The following is a 23,989-nucleotide window of genomic DNA, read 5'->3' on the forward strand; positions in this document are numbered from 1 at the left end:
TCAACTTATAGTTACAAAAATCGATTATATAAATTTTTTTTCTCCAAGTTGATTCTTCTGGTATAAAATCTCTGTTACAATCACATATGGAAATTAAAAAATCTCGGTCAAAATCAAATATGGAAAACCACTTCTCCAAGTTTATTCTACTATACCTAAAATCAATATTTCAACTAAATCGCAATATTTTGTATTTATTACACATAATTTTTTCAATCACACTAAAATATGTCCATAAATAGTAGTCTTCGTATTCATCATTCCACATTAAAAATAAAACTCCCAAAAATCACAATGTTGAAACCAAGCACTCCAGTTCTAACTAATGGTGTAAAACCTCTCAGAGCCAATTGGAGAATTCGAGTTAAAGTACTTCATTGTTGGAAACAAAACACACCTTATGGAAGAGACACATTAGAGTGCATCCTTGCTGATGAAACTGTAAATATTGTTTATAGTTTGTGTTTATAAACCATTTTCTATTACTGATCTAATGCATTTTTCTGCTTTGTAGGGTGTGAAGACAGGAAATAAAAACATTTATGAACGAACATCTCAAGCCTCAAAGACAATGTATTAAGAAATATAGTTTTGTTTTCTTTACCGATCATGTCGATTCTTCAAAGCTAATGGATTCTCTTTCACAAGCTTTTTCACCGTCACCAACCATCATCACCAGCTTTTTCACCGTTAACACGTTTATATTTATATTCTACCTTCAGAAAATTTTGAATACATGCAGTTCCAATCAAATAAAATCACTTATTCAATTTAACATTTGATGTGATTTGATTTTTAATGAAGTTTTAGATGATTTCAATAAGTTACAGAGATTTAGGTGATTTTTGTCAAACTACTCTAGAATATCACCTAAAACTATGAGATTTGGATTTTAATATTTTTTAACTAAGAAACTTCACCCAAACACCCTAAAATCACCTGAAAATTTTAAAACTCGACAACTTAAAATATTTTCAATAACAGTGGATTTCAAAATACTTTACGAAATATCAAGTTCAATAACAGTGGATTTTAAATGAATTTTTGAAATTCATGTTTGAATAACAATAAAATTATCAATTTAATACAAATCACCTAAAAGTCTCAATACAATACACCCCCTAAGTATTATACAACTCAAAACTATATAATTTAAAATAATTTACACCGTGGATTAAAATTTCGTGAAGCAAACAATAAACCCGCTCGGACGGGCGGGTCATGATCTAGTTCCTTTTGTTCCATAAACCTTCGTGAAAGATGGAATGACTGGAATCAATGATTCCATTATTAATTTCAGTTTCTATTCCATTTTACTCATCATTCCATCTATATCTTATTAAAGTTTGAAGTACACTTTGGAGTTGTTTGGAAACAAGATTAATATTATATGAAACCTTTCACTACTTAAAGTCGCAAGATTTTGACATACTTTTTGTTGTTGATAAAACCAGTGTTCTGTAGAACACGTCTAGTGAGAAGATCTGAAAATATGTAAGTGAAATATTAAATATAAATAAAAATCAATAGAGAATGGATATAATTTTCTCAAATGAATGCCCAGTTTACAAGTAGTGAGTGTTTCTTTTTGTCAAAAATAAAAAAAAAATATTACTTAAGTTATATTTTACATTAAGGAATAAATTGTTAAGAAACTTTAAAATGAGAAGCCCACCAATAGGGTTACTCTTAGGCCTCGATTGGTACAGCAGATGAAGAAGCAGTAGCAGTATGCTGTAGAAGCAGTATGCTGCAGAAGCTGTATGCTCTTATTAAAACTTTTAATAAGATGATTGGTAAAGCAGTAGCAGTATACAATTTTAAATTTTTTTATAAAAGTTAGTATATAATATATTTATTTAAAAATAATATATATTAAATTATATATATATATATATATATTTATTTAATTATAGTATATATATATATAATATTTGTTATTAAAAATAATGAATCTTAATTAATAACATAAATTAAATTAAATTTTAAATGTGAAATATTATTATTTTAAAAATAAATGTAATTTTAAAAATATAAATTTATTTTTGGTTATAAAATAATTTTGAATATTATTAAATAAAATAAATAAAATATAAATTTATTTTTGGATATATATTAATATATAAATAGACATAATTAATTTATTTTATTTACTAATTTCAAAAATTATGTTTATATCGAAAATTTTGTTTAAAAAAATAAAATTTACAATTAAAATATCTATTTAAAAAAATATATTTCGCATTTAAAATGTAATATAATTTATATAATTATATTATATTTTAAATGTGAAATACTATTTTTTAAAAAAATATTTATATTGTAAATTTATTTTAGAAATGAAACTTCATTTTCTGGATATAAAATTTATTTTATAATATTATTAAATCAAATAAATGAACTAATTATATTTATTTCATAAATATATAAATTGTAAATGCAAATGCTCTTCCAAAAGCTTCATATGAGAGCATTTGCTAGAGAGCATTTGGAGAGCATTAACATTTAGTAAATGCTTTTCTAAATGCTCTTATAACAAATGTTGATTGGATAATGTAAAGCATAATGCTAATGCTAATGCTCTACCAATCAAGGCCTTAGATAGAAATTGATACTCTGATATATGGGAAGGGGAAGAAATAAAACAGAACTTGTGGGATAATTCATAACAGACAATTAAACAAGAAGATGAAAAAGAAACTAGAACTAGAAGCCTAATCGATTTATTCAACTGTCGCTCGTTGTCTTATTTTTGAAAGAGTAAACAACCTAAAACCAGTAAAAGAGGATTCACATATAATCCGAGTCAGATTTTGGCACCGAATATTAAAGTGTCCAGCTTCATCATTATCCACGTAACGCTTATGCTTCGCCATGAGTTTGACCTCAAGCGCTCCAGCGTCGCTTCGATTCTCCTCCTTAGCAACGAAAACCAACGAGAAAGCCGTGTCATCTCTAGAAACACGTTGGCTAGTGATGTTCAAAACGGCGGCGTTTCGAGAACCAAGCCTCACGGCAGCGTCATCGACGTTGTAGTAGATAGAATACCTCGAGGTCTGGATTTTCACGAGAAAATCGCATTGCCACGTTGCGGAGGAGAGGGCGAGGGACTGGAGGGAGATTTTGGCGTGGGAGTGGGCTTTGTCGATGTACAAAAAAATTAAGTACACGGCGACAACGGTGAGTAAGGCGCCAAAGCAGGGTGCACACATAGCCGCACATTCTTTGTTAGTGCAACTACGTCCATTAGATGGTGGGATAGTCATCATTGGACGTGACCACCACCGACGAAGAGCGACGGAGAACGGCTGCGTTTGATGAAAGTTGGTTTGGTAAACCATATTTCCTTTTGTTGCTTTGGACGTTGGAGACAAGAATGAGATTGATGCTAAGTTATCATTAATTATATAGAGATTAATCGAATTTCGATCTCCCACTTTCTATATATCTTGTTTAAGGTGGAAAAAAGTTTGATAAATAGAAGAGGCAGATCAACTTTTAAGGTTGTAGTTAATTGGATTTACAATAAATTTTATATGCACACTGGAGTTCATTTCTATATTTTCTTAAAACTTTAATATATTTGATAATATTTAATAAAATTTTATGTAAAAATACATTTAACTTCTATAAAATACTTCTCATATATACCAAATAATATAATAAAATAATATTAAAGTTGAATTTTCTAAATTTGAAATTAATGTATATACTATAAAATCAACTATTTTCTTTTATAAAAATATATTTTCAAATAAAGAAATCTAAAAATAGACTTTTTATCAATTAACTATTAATTAATTTATATATTTTTTCTGTATATAGTCTTTATTTTATATAAATAGATTAGATGTAACTAACATAAAAATACTAAAATAGAAACTAGAGCTATTCTTTTGTTTGTAACACCGAAAACGGAATTAGTTTTTAACTTTTTATTTTGTAACACCGAGATCGGATTGAACTAATATAGAAGACTGTAGTATTTGATAAAAGGAGGAAATAAACCTTTCACTTGTTTAAAACTTCAATCAAGCATTTGTGAGTGCTTTAAAACGATAAAATGATTAATTAGGACTAAAAAATTCAGCTTTCGCTTTTAATCAGGAACCAAAACCAAAAACAAAGGAAATAAAATAAACATAAGAGCCAAGAACTGAAGACTTGATATTTAACCAGAATTCAAGCTATCCGGGAGTAAATATTGACATGGTCGCATACCTCCGAGCAAAGAACCAACCACATTCCCCGCCACATCCGCTGTAAACTTCACCGGGATATCGCGGCAAACCACCTTCATGAACCCATACGCAAATTCTGCCTTCAAACGGACGACACTGTCCACACGATAATTCCAAACCACGCTGCCGTTAACTACCGGTGTCACCACCTTTTTAAAGTTGGCAACTGTAACCGGCTCATCAGTTTTCTCGAATCCGAAATCATCCAACGACGGAGATACCTGGGAGATAACCTCATCGCCACGAAGGAGACGCCACGTGACTGTATGTAGAGAGAGTTCACACCCTGTGACTGGACTCTTCGCGACCAAACCGGTTCTCCAATCAGCGGTTGTAACGTTTGCGGCGTTTGTAGCGTTTGAGACGGAGACGGATTGAGCAAAGAGCTCTATGTAACAAGCATGTTTGCCGTCGAGGAGATAACTCAAGCCTCCCAAGACGAGAGTGGAAACGGATACGAAAATAATGATAGAGGAGTAGCAAGAGCACCAATATTTTGGAGTAATCTCGCAGGACTTATCGTCAGGGCCGCCGGAATCGGTGGTTGAAGCGTGCTCTATAGACATTGACATGTTAAAATTCTTAACGTTTTGTGAAAATCTACACTTAGTTTAAAGGATTCATATATATCTAATACTATAAAGAAGACCATTCTCTCATTCTCCTTCGTCCACGTCAGATAATAGTGTTACCAGACATCAACACGTGTCCTCTTTCTTTAAAACTTTGCGTTTCATTTAATCAGAGTTATTCGAGGTTTACTTTGTTGGGCTTCGTCTACACTTATTTAAGCCCATATAAACCGTGGTTGTAATTAAACGACGCATTTTATATTAGAGCTTGCGCGTCTCCATCCGTCCTATCTCTGCGCGTCTCCGTCTGCTCATAGCGCAACTGATCTTCCATTTTCTTCCTTCCGATACGAGATGATACCAGTAACCGCTTTCCCTCATAAAGCCCTCCATTAATCGACCACCCATGATCTATATTCAATGCAATTCTTAAGACTGGAAAGCCATGGACGTTCTACTATATATATGTATGAGTTCTTGCTGTTAGAATCATCATTCGTTCTAAATCTAAACAGTATCAAAAGGTTTGAGTTATGGCTAACGCTTTGGTCTTCCTCTCCGATTTACAGACTGGCCGCTCATCCTCCACCGTTGAAGTTTGCCTGCTCCGTTTCTGAGAGGCCAATAGGGATCAGAATTAATTGATTCATTCTGGGATGGAATGGTCAAAGACACACAGTAGCGTGTTCCATCCACGACAGTCTGAAACATGGAGTCATTCCATTATTCAACTTCAAAGTCTCTTACATCACAGCTTCCTCTCTCGGTGTTCCGCAACAGGTTTTGGTCGTTCCTTTACTTTCTCCGTGGAAGTTGGTGTCTTAATAGCGTTCGCACGGTCATCTCGCTGTCAATCGAAAGATGTTCAATGTCTCTTGGATTTTGGACGGTGATGGGTATTGTTCTATTTCGGTGTAACTTCTAACCCGAGGCTGAGAATTTCTAAAGGAGGTCGCTTTTGTTGATCAAAAACTCATTACCGTAGAATCTCAAGATTGTGACTTTAAATGGGTTTAGGTGTTTTTTAGTTAATGGCTCCTTTAGGATATATAAAGTTTGCTACTTTGATTTGATGATAGCCGTCAATGGGCAGTTTCCAGAACCTCTGTTTATGCTACGGCCAACTACAATGTTGTTGTTAGAGTCTACATTGGATGAGCCTCTTCTTTTGACTTGGTGAGTCGAAGAGCTTTCTTCCTATACCAACTGATCAATTATCACTAAAATGTATGGTTCTCATTTGCTATGTGACTACTAATATGCTTCCTGAGTTCTTTTAATTTGTCTTTTAGAATAGGCATGGGCCACCTGGCATCCAAATGTGGTGTAACTTGTGGCAAGACGGTTCTCTTGGCACAGACTTTCCTATTCCTCTTAGATGGAACTTTACTTACCAGGTTTAGGTGGAAGATCAAATTGGAAGTTTCTTCTACTCTCCCTGACTCAACTTTCAGAGAGCATATGGTAATTTTGGTCATGTTGTGATTAGTAACCGGAACATTAATCTTATGATATCCCCACAGCCTGACGGCGAAATGGTACACTCAGGACCAGAAAGTATGTAATCGTCATTTTGGTCTTTTGTCTGATTTCATTATCGTTGCCCTTTTTAATATATACCTTTACTTTTCTGGTTTTAAGAGAATACATGACTATGGAAAAGAACTTGGGATGCCGGTTGGAGTCTCATCATTGGAAAGGGTCTTTACAAGTACAACAGTAGTGTATCTGTTTGACTAGGAGTTTTTATATCACTTTGTCTCATGAGATGGTAGACTCTCTAATATGACTTTCCCTTTGGAGAAACCCTTCAAATGTTGAAGCTCGCGTTGTTTACTTTCTCTACAGTTCTAGATTTTAATACAATTTAATTGTAACAATAATTTTGTTTCGACTAGATTCATATACATTACTTTCTGCCAATTTTCTTTTCTCTATATTTTGACACCATAGAAGTAAATAGTAAATTTGTGCACTTGCAAGAACAATCATAGTTGTTACTCTAATTAGTCACATAACTTACTAAAAATATTCCTGGTTGTGAATTTTATTACATACAATACATGTGTTTGTAGATGGCCTGAACTTGACGTATCAGCGAGTGTTAGTAATACATGTGTTTGTAGATAGCCTGAACTTGAGGTATCGGCGAGTGTTAGTGTGTTACTATAAACTGCAGACTTTTGTAGATTGAGTCTCTAAGCTTCTCCAGGGTTAGTCTGATTGCTAAAGTTATGAATTTTCATTCTTCAAGTACAAACTTGCATGAGTACTTGCAATGTTAATGGTGAGAATGAGATTACAACAAAGTTTGTCGTAAATAAATTGGTCTTAGTCAACGAATTTCTGAGTATGAGTTTGTCAAATTCCTAAAAAGTATAAAAATGCATTCCACTTATTATCAAAGTCAAAGTAGAACTTTTTTTTGTCAACAAGTCAAAGTAGAACTAACAATGACAATTCAGTGAAAATTACATTTTTCACACATTTTTAATGGTTAAACAAGTATATGATTTCAAAATTAATAAAAATAGATAACAAACAATGAAAAAATAATTTATTTTAAACTGTTTTTTTTTTCGTCAAAATTTCTAATTGAAAATAAAATTTAATATTTATAATGTATTTATTTTGATGATTTGATTACCCGCCCATAAGAAACAATATCAATTTAAAATAATCCATGTAAATTTTGATACTGGTAAACTATAAGATGGAGAAAGAATCGATAGAGATGCCTTGCGTTCAAGCTTTCCACCAACACAGCTTTTGCGAGACAAATATAGAACACATGTTTTTGATGCTATAAGACATATATAGGGGCCAGTCTCGACGAGCATTCTTGAAGCTTTGTTGTCACCTCTGGAAATTCTTAAACAGAGACTAGACATGTTGCTTATGCATGTCTGAATCTGGCAACTCGGCTAGAGCCAACGCATCAGGTACACGAGCGATCAATGTCATCTTCACCATCCTGGCATATTCCTTCTTCATTAACAAACTCACTGAAATTATCATAAAGTGATCAAATGCATAAACATTGGGTTGCTTTCAGTCCAACTGCTTCAGACAGAGTAGATATGTCCACTTTCCAAAGAATTATATGAATCGAAATGTGAGGGAGGCAACTGAGCTACAGATTCGTACTCCGTTGTTTGAGAACATATGGAGTGTTTGTTGTACTTCTGTTTTGTCCACAAATAGTTTGTTCTATTGTAATTAAAGTTTAATTATTTAATACATTTTTTAAATAGGCTTACTATTGAATACAAAATAATACAAGCAAATGGCACAATCATAGAATTCAAAAATGAGAAGGTAACCAAAGTGGTAGACAAATGAACAAGGAGTTTAAAAACATAACATAAGAGAAGAGAAAAAAAAAACGATGGAAGTAATAATATTTTATTTAACTTGCTCACCATATTTTATATTTTCTGATGCTAAAAACAAAAAAAAATATTTAACTTGCTCACCATCTTTTATATTTTCTGATGTTAAAATTTATACAAAATTTTAACTTAATGATTATAAATATACTATGACAACAAATAATACAAAAAAAATCATGTTTCTCTAAGTAGTTATTTTTTGTCAAACTAAATTTTTTTACTCAAATATAATTGTTAGATAATTTAAATTAAACTAGAGTATATGGAAAACTTCAGGTTTAGGCGTTTAGCCCCCAAAAACCCATAGGAAAATTATTTAAACACCACCAACACATCAGCTTGCATTCTTTGGGTCTTAATATGTGGGTTGGCTAATTTATTGGGTAAACACAAATAGGTTTGTTACCTGACCGTTTAGCCAACTTAGTGAAATCATATATAAATCCATTTGGTTCGAGGCTTACTTTTAAACTCTTTAGCTCACTCTCTCTATCTATCTATGTAGTTCGTCGTTTCTATCCCGTTTTGGACTCAACGTTACAGAGCATAAACTCGCCTTCAACATCACTTAAAAAAAAGAAGATTACATACATGTTATTTTAGATGATTTCTTCAAACTAACAAGGAATTGTGATCTATGATGTTTCTGTGTTTCATTTGGATCCCACCACTTTGGGATGCTGACAATTCAAGAAACTCCAATATGCCTTGCTAATCCATCTGCCAAAAAAAAACAAAAACGGATTAGAACCTTTAAATTATATGAAGATTAACAGTAATTAACAAAAGTAAATCATACCGATATAATCTTTTAAACCCAAGTTTCTTCACGACGACTGTGAATTTGGGGATACCAGCCAAATAATTCATGATTCCTATGCAACAATAGGTCTACGTAAGAACTCATCTTAACTAAACTAATATATCTCAATTGTTCATTATATATTTTCAATTGCTATTGAGACCATGCACTTAATATGGATTGCAGATCCAGTCTTTTAATTTGGAAATGATCTATAGTTATTGCATTTTCATAGCTTCGTAATGCACATAGTCACTTTGATTAGATGAGTTGGGATAACTTTCCAGTTGAGACTATATTTATCTGGTTTGAAATGGATCCATCTTTTAACAAAAATGAACTGATATGTATATACGACTAATACTCACTAGATTTAGACTGGTGTAGAGAAGACCAGGTGATTACAAATAATCCAAATACAAACCAAACCAACAAACAAAAAATGTTTTTAAAAATGTATATCATAAAAAACAACAACATCCCTACAAGTTTAGTTGTTTAGTGGATTTAGAAATTTTTCTTAGATTTTGAAAACATTGATAAAATCATTAATTCAAAAAAACAAAAAGTGAATTTCAGAATCAGTACAAGTGGATTTCAGAATCTGAACATCAAAATCAAAATAAATGAATTGTTGTTATAAACAAATATAACTTTAAAACCCAAAAACCAAAATAACAACAAAATTTTATAATAACATCAATTAATAACACTCAATAAAATAATTATTATAACTTACTACACTATAAATACTTACAAATCAGAACTAAAAATCCAGTAATAGTGAGAAAATTTAAACAAAATGACATCTTTTACAAAACCGATCAATCAAATCCCGCCCGTAGGGCGGGCCTACCCTAGTATATATATATATAGAAAGCTACATTTCTTAGAGAGAATTGTTAAAACAAGAAAAAATCAGGTTTTAATCGTCCCAATATGACTTTTTTCACTTTTCTTTGTCCATGTTGGACATGTGTTACCTTTTTAAAATGAAAAAAATTGTGTCACACATACTTAGAAGTTCAAAAGAAACACAATTAAACATATTTTATGGTTTGTTCTTCCAAGATACATATTCAATTTAGTTTTATATTTTATTTTCGGTAATGTTAAATTTAATTAAAATTATTTTCAGTTAACATTTGATTTGATTTATGAAGGGATAAATTTGTAATATATAAATCACTATCTCTCAATTATTGACTAAGTCTTATTAGAACAAACTCAACTTAAATATGTCCTATTTTAATCTTCTTATATAAGTTTTTTTCATACTAGAAGAAATCTCTTATTGTTGAGAAATGTCTCTCATCAAAGTGGATCTAAGGCATCACTAGTATTAGTATAGTATAATCATAATAATTTAATTTTATAATTAAGACTGCAAAATAAAAAGGTGAACCAATAGGAGAAAGACATGTTGTTATAGAGTTTCTTAATCTTAACATTAGAGAAATATGCTCCATGACTCCATGTTAAACATGTTATGTTTAAATATTATAAAAATTAAGAAATAAAACTTATGGGGGATAATTCATAACAGAAAACCAAACAAGAAGATGAAAAAGAAACAGGAACCCTTTTCGATTTATTCAATTGTCCCTCGTCGTCTTATTAAAGAAAACAACTTAACATAAGTAGAAGAGGATTCCCATATAATCTTCTCATCACGGCCCCGATTCTGATGTTGGCACAGTATATTAAGGTATTTGGTAAAAGGAAAAAAAACCCTCACTTGATTAAAAAGATAGACTATATAATGACCAAAAATACAGCTTTCGCTTTTGATCACGAACCAAAACTACAAACAATGAAACAAAGGAAGTAAAATAACATAAAACTAAGAACTAAAGACTTAATATCTAAACATAGTTCCACTTTTCTGGAGTAAATAGTCGCATCGTCGCATACCTCTGAGCAACGAACCAACCACATTTCCCGCCTCATCCGCCGTAAACTTCACCGGAATATCGCGGCAAATCACCGATAGGAACCCATGTGCAAATTCCGCCTTCAACCCGACGACACTCTCCACACGATAATCCCAAACCACGCTGCCGTTAACTACCGGCGTCACCACCTTTTTGAAGTCGACAGCTGTTACCGGTGCATCAGTTTTGTCCGACGCATAGAGTCGCCCAAAATCATCGAACGACGGAGGTACCTTGGAGATAACCTCGTCGCCACGAAGGAGACGTGACGTGACTGTATGGAGAGAGAGTTTACAACGGGTGACTGGGCTCTTGGCAACCAAACCGGTCCCCCAATCAGCGGTTGAAACGTTTGCGGCGTTTGTGAAGTTTGAGACGGAGACCGACTGAGCAAAGAGCTCTATGTAACAATAAGACTTGTTGTCCTTGTCGTCAAGACAAGCCAAACCTCTTATGGCGACAGTAATAGAAAATACAACAATAATGGTAAGAAAGTAGCGAGGGCAGCAATTTTTTGGAGTAACCTCGAAGGACTTATCGTCAGGGCCTCCGGTAGAGGTGGTTGGAGCTTGCTCTATAGACGTTGACATGTTAAAAATTCTTAACACTTTAGTTAAAGAATTCATGTATAATATATCTAAGAGAGAATTGTTAACATAGTAAAGATACAGATTTTAATATGACTTTTCCATTTTTTTGTTCTTTGTTGGACATGAATTACCTTTTAAAAATGGAAAATCTTGTTTTACAAGTATATGTAATTTGGAAATCAATATAATGAAAAAGAAGTTAAGCTTAAAAATCTAACTAAAAACTATACAAAAAAAAGAAAAAATAAATACTTTTTTCAAAAATGTAAATGGATACAATATTTTAATCTATTAGAAATATTTTTGTAATTAAAATGTTAATGTGAATCATATTATAATATTATATAGATTTACCATATCTTAATATTTCTTGAATCTTTTCTTTTCCAAACTATAAAACTTCCAGAAACCTATTTTCTTCCTCTATATTGAAATCAACCAAAACCGTGGTGACTCTACTGTCTATTTGATACTGATAGACGGTGGTGTTCTGTGTTCAAGGCTCATAATACCCGCATCCTTCTTAGATTTTTTTTGGTATCCAAACTGCAATGTAGTTGGCACAGACGAAAGATGACTGGACTAGTTTAATTTAGTTTGTTTTGGTCTAGTTGTAGTATGTTTTTACAGGTTAACTACAACTTTTCATAAAGTAATGGAGTTAAGGAGATCCGTAATAAGGAAACCAAGTGGGCGGTAACATTTAAGACCACAAATACAGTCAAACCTGCTAGATACGGATTCTATCTCCAGACATGGAAATAGCTATATGCGCCAATGAGACAATAACTAAGATTTCAGATGGTTGCAATAGCAAAAAGTGAGTGATGACAAATCAAAGATCTTTAGGTTGTCAAAAAAAAAGATCTTTAGATTTGCTAGCAACTGGTTAAATCCAAGTAAGTTTCTTCAATCAGTAATACATTTCGCAAAACGATCAAATACAGAATGTAATCTTCCTTTAATGTGTTCTATGCTCATGGTTCCTCCTTTTAGATCCATCCTCAAAATTTCCTTTTTCCTTTCAAGTTCGTGTACTAACAGTCAGATTTTTTTCTCTAAACTGCATATATAGGACTTGAGAGAACGCATTAGTGTTTTCAATAATCCAAGGAGAGCAATTGCATCCTGAGGTAAAAAGCCTCAGAGTTCTAACTTTCAAACAGTGAGCTGAAGAGTAAATTTAAATGTAGCCAACTCTGAGGCCTAAATCCTGATCTTTCTCAAATTTCAAGTAAAATTCAGCATAAAATCACAAAACGTCAGTGCATTTTTGTTTCAAAGACAATGAACAAAATATAGATATTCTATTCCCTTTTTAGCATAAACAGATTATGAAAGCATGTATTACAGATTTACAGCAACATAAACTCTATGTTTTTGTTGGTAAAAACTAAAAATATAAAATAAAATTAAGTTACAAAAAAATATTAAAAAAAATTTCAAAATTTTGCCAATAAATTAATTTAAAGAGAAATAAAATGATTAATTATTCCTTACTAAAAGTGAAACTAAATAGAAATTAGAATGAAAAAAACATACAAGTAGGAAATCATATACGTAGGAAATAATAAATTTAAATAATTTAAGTGATAGAATCCGTTGACCAAAAAAGTTATATAATCCGCATGCGAAAAAACCTAGTATGGTTTAGATAAATAAACACTTGACAAATTATCAAAGATTATTTTTTTAAAGAAATAAAAGTTAACTGATTATTTCTATCATATTCAAATAGTAATAAGAAGTTAAGAATAAAACTTGACGGACTAATTCATAAAATAAAACTAAAACAAGAAACCAGAAGCCTACTCTTTTTATTCTTTGAGCAACCAGAAGCCTAATCTAATTGTCCGTTGTCGAACGTTCTCCGTCGTGGTCTTGTTAAAGAAAACAACTTCAAATCTGTAAAAGAGGATTCGCATATAATCTTCTCACGGCCTCGAGTCACATTTTGGCACCGTATATTTAAGTGTCCAGCTTCATCACGACCCATATAAGGCTTATGCTTCGCCATGAGTTTGATGTCCAGATCTCCTGAAACGACGTCGCTTCGATTCCCCTCCTCAGCAACGAAAAACAACGAGAAAGCAGTGTGATCCCTAGAGACACGTTGGCTAGTGATGTTTAAAACGGCGGCGTTTTCAGAACCGAGCCTCACGGCAGCGCTATCACCGTCGTAGTAGATAGAATACCTCGAGCTCGTTTTTTTCACGAGAAAATCTCCTTGCCACGTAGCGGAGGAGACGGAGAGGGACTGGAGGGAGATTTTGGCGTGGGAGTGGGCTTCGTCGATGTACAAAAAGATTAAGAGCACGACGAGAGAGGTGAAAAGGCCGCTAAAGAAGGGTGCACACCAAGCCGCCCAATCCTTGTCTGTGGGTTCACCAGATGGCGGCGGGATAGTCATCATTGGTCGTGACCACCAGTGACGAGGAGCGAGGGAGGACGGTGGCGTTGGGTCTAAGTTGGGTTGATATGCCATATTTGTTTTCTTTTCTTTTTTGTTCGTTTGGACTTTGGAGAGAATAATGAGATTGATGTTAGCTTATACAATAAATTTATATAGAAACTATTGGAAAGTTGTGTTTCAAAAAAGGAAAAAAGAGATTATTGGAAAATAAATATTTCACTTATATATTACATTTATTTCATGGTGGATAAAGAAAGTTTGTTAGATAAAAAGAGGAAGATATTTACTTTTAATTTAATTATTAAGTTAAAGAAATGTACATAATTTTTAATAGAGAGATTGCTTGAGAAATGAGAATACACTAAATTGGATGCTACTTTTCATAATAGACTCGGTCAAAACTATTCTAATATTTGGGTTTAGGGTTTAATGTTTTTTTGGTTTAGTATTTAGGGTGTGTGTTGGGTTTATAAACTTGTATAAATAATTGTTAAACATTTATAAATGTTTTAAAAGTGATTTTTTATATATTAAAATTAAGGTATTTGTGAAAGTAATTATCATTTAAAGGTAAATTTGGAAAGTAATATCAATTTTAAAATAAAGTTAGAATTCCAATTTTTTATAAGAGTTTGTGAAAGTAATTTCTAGCAACCAACATTTAGCCTTTAATGAATTTGGTTTACCATTTAATTTTGGAAAGCTTTTTGTTGTTACTAAAAACAGTAAAACACAAAATTCAAACCTAATTTCAGAAAACTTATAAATAATAATTGTTAAGAAACATATTACATAGAAATCAAGTAAACTTTAATTAAATGTATACGTTCTATATAAATTTACAAATCATTTAAAATACATACAGTATACAAATTTTATGAGGCAATTCCTCTCATGCCCCTATATTTCACTTCTCAATTTCTATTAGACAGTTTTTTTCTTTTAATTTTATATGTCTAACTAAAAATCATAAAATTAAATCAGAAACGTGAATATTTTTTATTTGATTTATAGAATTTGATAAAAATATTTCAAAAATCAAAAAACTGTTTTTTCATATTTTCACGAAAATCATTAAAATAAGGTTAAAAACGTTTTTAAAATATTTTTTTTTCAAATTTAAAAGGTATAGAAGTTAAATACTTGTCCATAGGTTCACTAATTCATGGGGGGTTAGGGTTTAGTTTTGAAAATGAGGAAAGAGTTGATTAGGGATTTAGTGTTTTGATCAAAAATAGAATTATGAAAAAGGGGTATAGAAAACTAAAGGAGTCCATAGGAGATTGTGTATAGAAAAATAGGGTTACAGGAAAATTTGACTCAAATTTTATTAATAACTTTGAAACTTTAACAGAAAGACACAAATTCGACTTTTAGCAATAACAAAAGAAAACAGTCAAACACAGACACACAATGACACAAATTCGAAAACCATTTGTTATGTAGTTAAAAAAAGCAGCGCAAACATAAACTTCGTTCTCGGCCCAGTATTTAAAACTCAAAGGCCCAATGATTTTCAATGGCGAAAGAAACTGAAAATAGCGTTCTTCCGACATTGACGTATTCGATGACGTGAGCACAAAGGAAGCTCCACATGAGATTCTTCTTCAGGTATCTGAAGTCACTAAACACGTCAGCATTTTCCCCTTGGTCAATCTTTCTATTCTCTTCTGTATATATATAATCTCTTGGATTCAATTTCGAAGGACAAGAAAAAACAACATAACCAAGAAGAAGAAGAAGAAGAAGATCATTTGGAGCCTGAATCGCAAAAAAATGTCAGGGATAGAATCTGCGTACAGACAAGGAAAGAAGGTGGTGGTGATCGGCGGCGGAATCGCCGGCTCCCTCGCCGCGAAACTGCTTCAGTTCGATGCTGACGTCACCCTCATCGATCCGTAAGTTTTCTTTTTTCTTACAAGGAGTCTTAAAACACCAGCTTAATCTCAGATCATCATCATTACTATATCAGGAAGGAGTATTTTGAAATCACGTGGGCGAGCTTGAGATCCATGGTGGAGCCTTCTTTTGCAGAAAGAACACTTATCAACCACAAGAACTACTTCAAGAACGGCCGTTTAGTTACTTCTCCGGCGGTCAACATCACGGAGAGCGATGTAATGACTGCAGATGGAGCTGTGATTGGATATGATTATCTAGTGATCGCTACGGGTCATAGCGACTTGTTCCCCAAAACCAGACAAGAGAAGCTCTCACAATACCAAACAGGTAATTAATGATCTAAACCCTCATGCTTGTAAGAAACTTATGACTCAAGACTAGTTTTGTCTTTACAACTGATTCTTGTTTTGTTGCAGAATATGAGAAGATAAAATCTTCTGAATCAGTTCTGATTGTTGGTGGAGGACCTTCTGGTGTGGAGCTAGCTGCAGAAATCGCAGTTGACTTTCCGGAGAAGAAAGTCACATTGGTGCACAAAGGACAAAGACTGCTTGAGTTTGTTGGAGAGAAAGCTGCTCATAAAGCATTTGACTGGCTGGCGTCGAAGAAAGTGGAGGTGATACTGAACCAGTCCGTGGATTTGAGTTCAGCTTCAGAGGGGAACAAAACATACCGGACTTCAGGAGGAGAAACTATACACGCAGATTGTCATTTCCTCTGCGTTGGGAAGCCTCTGTCTTCTCAATGGCTTAAAGGGACTGTTTTGAAAGATAGCTTGGATGGTAAAGGAAGAGTCATGGTCGATGAGCACTTGCGGGTTAAGGATCGAAAGAATGTATTCGCCGTTGGAGATATCACTAATATCCCTGTAAGTTCACAAGACCATAACATTTTCAGTTTTTTTAGATAGTTTCTTGTTTTGGTTATGTAATGATTTTTCAGTTTACTTATATAGTTTTTTGGTTAGTATCTTGTTTTGATTATAAGATTTTTTTGTATGCTAATGGTAGGAGATGAAGCAAGGATACATAGCGGAGATGCATGCTAATGTGGCTGTGAAGAACATAAAGGTGATGATGTCTGGTGGGGAGAAGAAGAAGATGTCTACATACAAGCCCGGGTCAGAGATGGCCATTGTTTCTCTAGGAAGAAAAGACTCGCTGGCTCAGTTTCCATTTGGGTCAGTCATTGGTTGCCTCCCAGGTTTGATCAAATCAAAGGATCTATTTGTGGGGAAGACGAGGAAGACAAGAGGGCTAGACCCTAAACGTGTTCAAGATTGAGTTCTTCACTGTGTTTCAGAGGTTCATCTTGAGAGAGAGAGAGAGAGAGAGAGAGATGCCTTTGTGCACATATGTAATCATGTTTATGTTTGTTGTGTGGAGTGAGTGTTGGTTTGCTTACGTTGTTTGTGTGCTGTATCTTTGATGTTAAATTGGTATTATTTGAGTTCATGTTTTCACTTGCATTCCTATTTTTCTTCAACTTCTCCATCTACTTCTATCACATTTATCTTCACTACGAGCGCAAGTTTTCAGCTATGGAGAACCTTATCTTGTTTTTACCTCAGTTCACAGTACAGGTTGCGTTAGTCCTCTGCTTCTATAAGGATCTAGCATTCTGTATCTTTCTCCAAACCGTCGCGTTTGTGGCTTTCAATAAGGTGTATATATATATAATGCATTACTTTACTCGCAACCTTCTGGTTCTGATGTAATGTTTGATTGTTCAATTTGGCTCTAGGTGATAACAGCGCAATACTTTGTGTGGTTCTATTGCTTGCTGCCTCTGATTCTACCGTGGAGCCGTATGAAGCTGAAATGGGAAGGCTTGTTATGCTTGATCCTGTGGATTGGAGCTCAGACACATTGGTTCTTGTGGGAATACTAGTCTGGTGTTTCCGGCAGCATACACATTTGTTCATGCAGCGCCATCGAGACTCTCCTCTCTTTAGACAGTGTGGTTCCAAAAAATGTTACAAAACTAGACTGATGTCCAAATGATTGTTTGACTTCAAAGATAGAGACTGCTTTTGTGGAGAAATGTTTTTAAGTCATGATCAATTTGGTTTGATCGGATTCGGTCGAGCTTAATCGAATTCAGCTGAAATCACATAATAATAAAGATATAACAGAATTTATGTTTATTAATCTGGTGAATTTTACAAATATAATTATTTTTAATGCTGGTTAATTGTTAAAGTTTTCAATAAATAATTATGAAATAAAATTTGAGTCCAAACTATATAAAATTAATGATGACACAAGTAAAATAAAATAAAATATAAAACTAATATTTGACTTTAAATATATAATTAATATTTTAACTTTAATATTAGTTTTAAAATCATTTTTGATGGTAAATTATTTAACGAGCTTATTTTTTTTCTTTTTATCTAGCTAATTCAGATATGGTTTCGATTTACGGTTTAATCCAATCCGACTGCTGATTTCGGTCCGCGTCTAAACCGATGAGACAATATTCAATTCACAACTTTATTCGGACAGATTTGAGTTGTGTAATAAATTAGAAGCACAGAAACAGAGCCGTCGTGGGAATCCGTCATCGTGTGAAAATCTCTGAAAGCATCAGACTTTGCAGAGAGAGAGAGAGACCTTAAAAAACAATGGAGAAGAAAGGGGAAAACGAAGAGGAACCAAACTGGAGCGAGCGAGTGGAGGATCTCGTCGCATCCGGTGACGTCACGGCGGCGATCTCGTTTCTCGAGTCTTTGACGGCCAATCTCCACTCGCGCCTCTCTTCTTCATCCTCAAGAACGGAGTTGGGGCTTCAGTTAGCAGCCGCTCTGACCCAACTGGCGAATCTCTACTCTTCTCAGGGACTCTCCCTCAAATCAGACGAGCTCCTCGCTCGCTCTTCCCTCGTAAAGCAACGAGCTTTAGATTCCGATCTTGCCGCCTCTTCAAGGTATTGTGTTTAATCGAGAAAAACTAGGGGGGAGATTGTGTAAAACGTGTTGCTCTGATCGAAAGATGGAAACTTTTGTATGTTTTATCGATTCTTAGGGTTCACATTATATATGATATGATTGCAGAGGTTCCTGTGATGCAGAGAATCAAGCCGCTCCGGAGTCTAGTGGTTCCAATGTCGATGGTTGCCCCTTGAACCCCACAAAAGCTGAGTCTTCAGATGATGGTATGTGTTTCATAAGCATCTATGCATTTGTTTAGAGGATGGAGTAACTTGAGGTGTACGTTACAGATTGGGAAGCCCTTGCGGATCGTGAGCCGAGTACGTTACTCTCTGCGGAAGAGTTGCCTCAGATATCAAAGCTTTCGGTTGAAGAACCTAAAGTGGAAGGACCTAAGAGGCGTGGAAGGGGGACTTTTACGTATAACAAGGATGTGATGTACAGTGAGTCGAGGTTTGAAGAAGATTCTAAAGACAACGATGTGGCTCGTGGTGGTGGCTCAGAGAAGACTGATGAATCACTGAAAGGTATAAAAGTCATATTGGTTATTATTAATGTTTTACTGGTTTTAAGCACAACGCCTTGAGTTTATTTCTGGTGTAAAATTGCAGCCAAGTATGGCACACGGCATGTACTTGTGCTTGCTGATTTCTCTCCGAATTTGAGGACTACTGATCTGGAGAGGCTTTTTGTAGACTTCAAAGACAGTGGATTCCTCATTCGTTGGGTTAATGATACAACAGCACTTGCAGTCTTCAAAACTCCTTCCACTGGTACTGTTTGATTTTTTGTGTCTAAACCACTTAAACATTTTAAACTGATAGCTTAATTAATGCTCAATGTAAAGTTAATTGAGTTAATATATCAGACTTATCCTAAGACGCTGACTCTGTGATTTTGATGATTGGGTACAGCTCTAGAGGCTTGCAAAAGAGTTCAGTGTTCATTCACTATACGTGTTCTTGAAGATCAAGATTCTCTTTTGGGCTCAATATCTGGAAAAGGTAATTTATTCCCTGTTCTAATCAGAGTTAAATCTTTTTTTTTTCACCTGACTCTCTAATGTGATCAAGTTACTAGCTTTAATTAACACATCATTCTTCCTTAATCCACTGGGTCAAGCTTGCTTATTAATGAAACACCAAAAAACGCATATAGATCAGGTCAAAATGTTGTTGCTTGTGTCTCTTATTTGTGTGACCCATGTTATGTTATGTTTCAAATCTACCTTCAGATTTGGAACCACCGTCTCAGAGACCAAAGACATCAGCGAGAACAGCGCAACGGTTGATAGCTCACAGCATGGGATTGAAGCTACCGGCTTCTGGATTCGGGTCTAAAGAGCTACGGGATCAAGAAGCTGCCCGGAAAAGCCGGATTGTCTCGAGGCAGAAGCAAAGGGACGATGCTTGGGGAGATGACTGACTGACATTATTAGCCGTACTGTTCGGTTTTCCCGAGTTTTATGGCTTTACCATTTGTGTGTGCTTATTGGTTACAAGCCTCAGGTCTTATTACACTTGAGTTGATTATTATTTCATTAAGGCAAATGATTGTAATGTTTCTGTGTGTTGAATTGAATAGTCTGGAAATTGGTTAGTGGCATCAGCAACACCAAGTCTTGATATATGCATTGTTGTCCCAAAAAAAATCGTAATTGATTGATCTGCTTTACATTTTCACCCTCCTTTTTAATTTCATTATCACTTTTTTCTTTCATTCAGCGTTCACTTTACAAGTAAACTTTTGTTTTAAAGTCTTTTCTTTTTGTTTTAACAAATTTTTAATAAAAAATGGGTAAATGAATTATCAATCGACTTGAACGGAATCAAAGATGGGACATTCCATTGTAAAAGGAAAAAAAGGAAAAAAAAAGTTAATACGAACATACAATTGGTTAGAGGAAAGAAAACAAGAAAACATGGGTGTGACCGATCACCAAACAAAAGGTAAAACATTAATAAAAGCGGATGTCTCGTCAACATTCTCCTTAACTACAAAGAAACCATCATTAAATTGTACGGACAATCAGACATAACGCAAACGTTTTGTCCGTACTGTGAGCTTTGCCTAACTCTTTTGTCTTTTCATTCTCTAGTCTAGTTTCTCACTTTGATCTTGCATAAACTTTTTTTTTTTGTCACGATGATTTTGCATAAACGAAGTTAAAGAAAACAGTGAACTAGCTCTTGCAATCAGTTAACCACTGAAATGTAACTAGTCTGGTGCATGCGTTGACTATATGAGCATCCAACTGAATATTGTTCTTACATTTTATTCCCAAATAAACATTCACTAGTAGAAAAAACCAAAATAGCAACGAAATTGCAACGATAATTTCGTAGCAAACACTATGTATAGCAACTAAAATCGTAGCAAACTTTCCGTATAGCTACGAAAGTCGTAGCAAACTTTCCATATAGCTATGATTTTGCTACGAATATGACAGTTGCTATTTTGATTTTTTTTACTAGTGATTATAAATTACAAAAGCTGATGATGCAGAACTACTTGCTTGTTACTACTTGCCTTGCGTGTGGTAAGGTGCAATTTGATCATTTCTTCTTTATTCTCAAAATAAAAAATAATAATTTGAATTAGAAATAAGTTGTAACCACATACAAAATATATTTATAACCATGAAAGTTAGCTGGTTTTTTCATCTTTTGATGTACTCCTAGTGTGTCATGAATCGGTGCCTTCTGAGTCCTTATTGTTGTCGGCCACCTTTATATATCTTTTCCTTTTAGTTTCACTACGCAGCATCTTAATTACTGTGATTCGCTGACATTTTCGTTACAAGATTGACGGTGAGCATGTTCCTTGACAACCTAGACCAAGATATATATATAAGTGATCCAATATACGTCACAATTACATGTTCTTGATGTGAGATACACTCCTATATAAAACGTTAATCGCGTAAAAAATGCAATAATATGCGAAGAACAAGGTACCAAATCTAAATCTTACAACCATCGGGCAAAATCGTGCAAGATAGTGAAGTTAATTCTCAAGCATGTTGTATATAGAGTACATATCCAATCCATAACACGTGAGATACAAAAATGGCAAAATGATTTGGGAACCACAAGCCTCACGTGGGAATATATTTTAAATGTTACCGTACGGAATTTGCATGAGATCATATCCTTGTTTTAATTGGATGGTCGAGAGCAGTAGTAAAGTGATAATATCATTTCTTTAATATATTTTCATGTCAAAGAGATAATAACGAATATTAAGATGAAAATTCCTTCAGGTTGTACACCATATAGCATATGTTTGTGGCTGGCTACGTACTCTGTGTTCGCTCCTTTCATTTCACTTCTAATGATTCCTCCAATTAATCAAAAACCAATATGAACCGTTGATCTCACCGCCATTGGAACGGTGGCTCAGTTGCTCAAAAAAAAAGAACGGTGGCTCAAAAGGCTTACTAGACTATATGCATGGTTCACATAACTTTGTACATTACGCGTAGACGTTAGGTTACTAATTATAATTTTTTTATATTCCAAAATGTGCGTTATATATGTAAGTATATTTTGGTAAAGAAAATTCACTAGGGAGTAGCGGCTGCTAAATTAACAAATGAGATGCTTTTATATGTTTACAACCACGTAATACAAATTTTACAAGGGTGATTATTTTAAGAGAAAATTGGAAAATAGATCCATTTTTTTCTCCCATTTGTCACATTAGGATTTTAGTTAGATTGTTTAGGAAAATAGGATTTTGAAACCTTGTAAATACCCTAATGCCCTTTAATTATTGATTAAGTAGATTTATAATATATTATTAAGATTTTCGTAATTAATTTAATAAACTAAAAAGTAAAATTGGAAAAGTAAAAAAAAGAATAAAAAAGTTAAAAGGTAAAATAAAATTGGGAAATCCCTAATCTCTCTTTTCACGATCTTCTTTCTCCTTCTCCTTCTCCGCCGTAAGCTTTTCTCCCCTTTCCATGGCGATCTAGAAATCGACAGAGAGAAGCCTTGTTCGTCGTCGGAGATTCATCTAGAAGTCTCTACTCTCGTTTCGTCATCTTCCTCTTACGATCTCATAGCCTTCTCGTCGTCGTTGAGCTTTCTCTCTGTTCTTCCTCTCCGTCGGATGGGTGAAATCGAAGACTTCTTTCATTAATGCCGACGAGACAGTCACATCTCTTCACACAAGGTAATCAATTTCTTCTATATTCTCTCATCTAACATGAAATCGATGTGCTGTTCCATTTAACCTAGTTTTTGTGTAAACCGATTTATAATGTTTCTTAAGGCAAATTTGTTTTGTGGGTTGGTTAATCATCTTACAAACCACGATTAAGTACACATCATGTAGATAATTTTGATTTTCTTTTTTTGTTATCGTTTAAGGTTATAGAAAGGGAGAACATTTGGTCCAATTGAAACAATGGTGTCCGATTGGATGTAGAGTAGTTGAAAAAATTGGTCTTCAAATGTAGAGTAGTTGTTCCTTCTATTGTGTTTGCATTCTTAGTTAGTTCTTGTCTGATTGAAACAATGGTTGTAGAATATGTTCTTCCTTTGTTTATGCTCTCATAGCCCACAATTTTCTCTTTCAATCTAGACATGCTTGTTGTTAATATTCAAGATCGATTTTTCTCTTATTAAATTGTTGGTTCTTTTAAAATTTTAAACTATTGGAATACATATTCTAGGATCAGGACAATATGAAAGTAAAAATAGCTTTAGTTTGTGTCATTATTTTGTGAATGGTATTGATATTTAACAAATTGAACTAAAGATGATCTCATGGCTTGTATATATGTCGGGGGAGTTACCAAAGAGGCTTTTTAAGGAGGGCGAGGAGCCTCAGGTGTCTCAAATCAATAACAACTGCAGGGATCGACTACATAATTAAGAAGTTCAAAGCGTGGATGCCAAAGGAGCTGGATGTTGTGAAGAAAGATCTGGTGTGTACAATTAAGAAGTACACCTGTCACCATACACTATCGTCGATGTGCCTGTGCAAAAGAGATTGAACAAGTCTTGTTGTGATTGCGGTGCGTACGCACTCAAATACTTGGAATGCCATCTGCTTGGTCTCGACATCAACTTAGTGAAAGACGAAATAATTCAAGGTTGCAGACAGAAGATTGGCGTGGAATTATGGGAGGCTACACACGATCCTGTTTATGCTGAGGTTATGAAAACCTATGTGCCTTCACCATGGGAGAGGTCTCAGGTC

At 34.0% G+C, this 23,989-nt stretch overlaps 6 protein-coding genes and 1 long non-coding RNA gene across 8 annotated transcripts; 3 read left to right on the top strand and 4 right to left on the bottom strand.

The window, feature by feature from the left end:
* Positions 1-2,723: 2,723 nt before the first annotated feature.
* On the bottom strand, positions 2,724-3,341 carry LOC108846730 (uncharacterized). Its single transcript, XM_018619932.2, has one exon. It carries the CDS (start codon positions 3,339-3,341, stop codon positions 2,724-2,726), a length of 618 nt encoding a protein of 205 aa, XP_018475434.1.
* An 830-nt stretch (positions 3,342-4,171) lies between these two features.
* Positions 4,172-4,807, bottom strand: LOC108846784 (uncharacterized). The gene is made up of 2 exons (XM_057006465.1): positions 4,555-4,807; positions 4,172-4,503 (listed from the first exon to the last, which is right to left on the bottom strand). The coding sequence occupies exons 1-2, from the start codon at positions 4,805-4,807 to the stop codon at positions 4,172-4,174; spliced, it is 585 nt and encodes a 194-aa protein (XP_056862445.1).
* Positions 4,808-4,889: 82 nt separating this feature from the next.
* LOC130509580 (uncharacterized) lies at positions 4,890-7,127 on the top strand. 2 transcript variants are annotated; one of them, XR_008943603.1, is made up of 4 exons: positions 4,890-5,280; positions 5,383-5,989; positions 6,106-6,370; positions 6,455-7,127. It is a non-coding gene; the product is annotated as an uncharacterized LOC130509580 (long non-coding RNA). The 2 variants fall into 2 exon arrangements; XR_008943602.1 differs by having other exon boundaries at positions 5,383-6,370.
* A 3,738-nt stretch (positions 7,128-10,865) lies between these two features.
* Positions 10,866-11,531, bottom strand: LOC108845564 (uncharacterized). Its single transcript, XM_057006467.1, has 2 exons — positions 11,267-11,531; positions 10,866-11,215 (listed from the first exon to the last, which is right to left on the bottom strand). Exons 1-2 carry the CDS (start codon positions 11,529-11,531, stop codon positions 10,866-10,868), a joined length of 615 nt encoding a protein of 204 aa, XP_056862447.1.
* Positions 11,532-13,371: 1,840 nt separating this feature from the next.
* On the bottom strand, positions 13,372-14,016 carry LOC108845565 (uncharacterized). The gene has a single exon (XM_018618757.2). The coding sequence runs from the start codon at positions 14,014-14,016 to the stop codon at positions 13,372-13,374; it is 645 nt and encodes a 214-aa protein (XP_018474259.1).
* A 1,633-nt stretch (positions 14,017-15,649) lies between these two features.
* On the top strand, positions 15,650-17,308 carry LOC108847191 (uncharacterized). Its single transcript, XM_018620379.2, has 4 exons — positions 15,650-15,842; positions 15,917-16,173; positions 16,263-16,714; positions 16,857-17,308. The coding sequence occupies exons 1-4, from the start codon at positions 15,721-15,723 to the stop codon at positions 17,127-17,129; spliced, it is 1,104 nt and encodes a 367-aa protein (XP_018475881.2). The 5' UTR covers positions 15,650-15,720; the 3' UTR covers positions 17,130-17,308.
* A 1,066-nt stretch (positions 17,309-18,374) lies between these two features.
* LOC130509843 (uncharacterized) lies at positions 18,375-20,454 on the top strand. Its single transcript, XM_057006098.1, has 6 exons — positions 18,375-18,774; positions 18,902-19,002; positions 19,069-19,305; positions 19,390-19,551; positions 19,693-19,782; positions 20,013-20,454. Exons 1-6 carry the CDS (start codon positions 18,473-18,475, stop codon positions 20,201-20,203), a joined length of 1,083 nt encoding a protein of 360 aa, XP_056862078.1. The 5' UTR covers positions 18,375-18,472; the 3' UTR covers positions 20,204-20,454.
* The last annotated feature ends 3,535 nt before the right edge of the window (positions 20,455-23,989 follow it).

This window comes from Raphanus sativus, chromosome 3 (genome assembly GCF_000801105.2).
Source record: "Raphanus sativus cultivar WK10039 chromosome 3, ASM80110v3, whole genome shotgun sequence".
Taxonomy (NCBI): domain Eukaryota; kingdom Viridiplantae; phylum Streptophyta; class Magnoliopsida; order Brassicales; family Brassicaceae; genus Raphanus; species Raphanus sativus.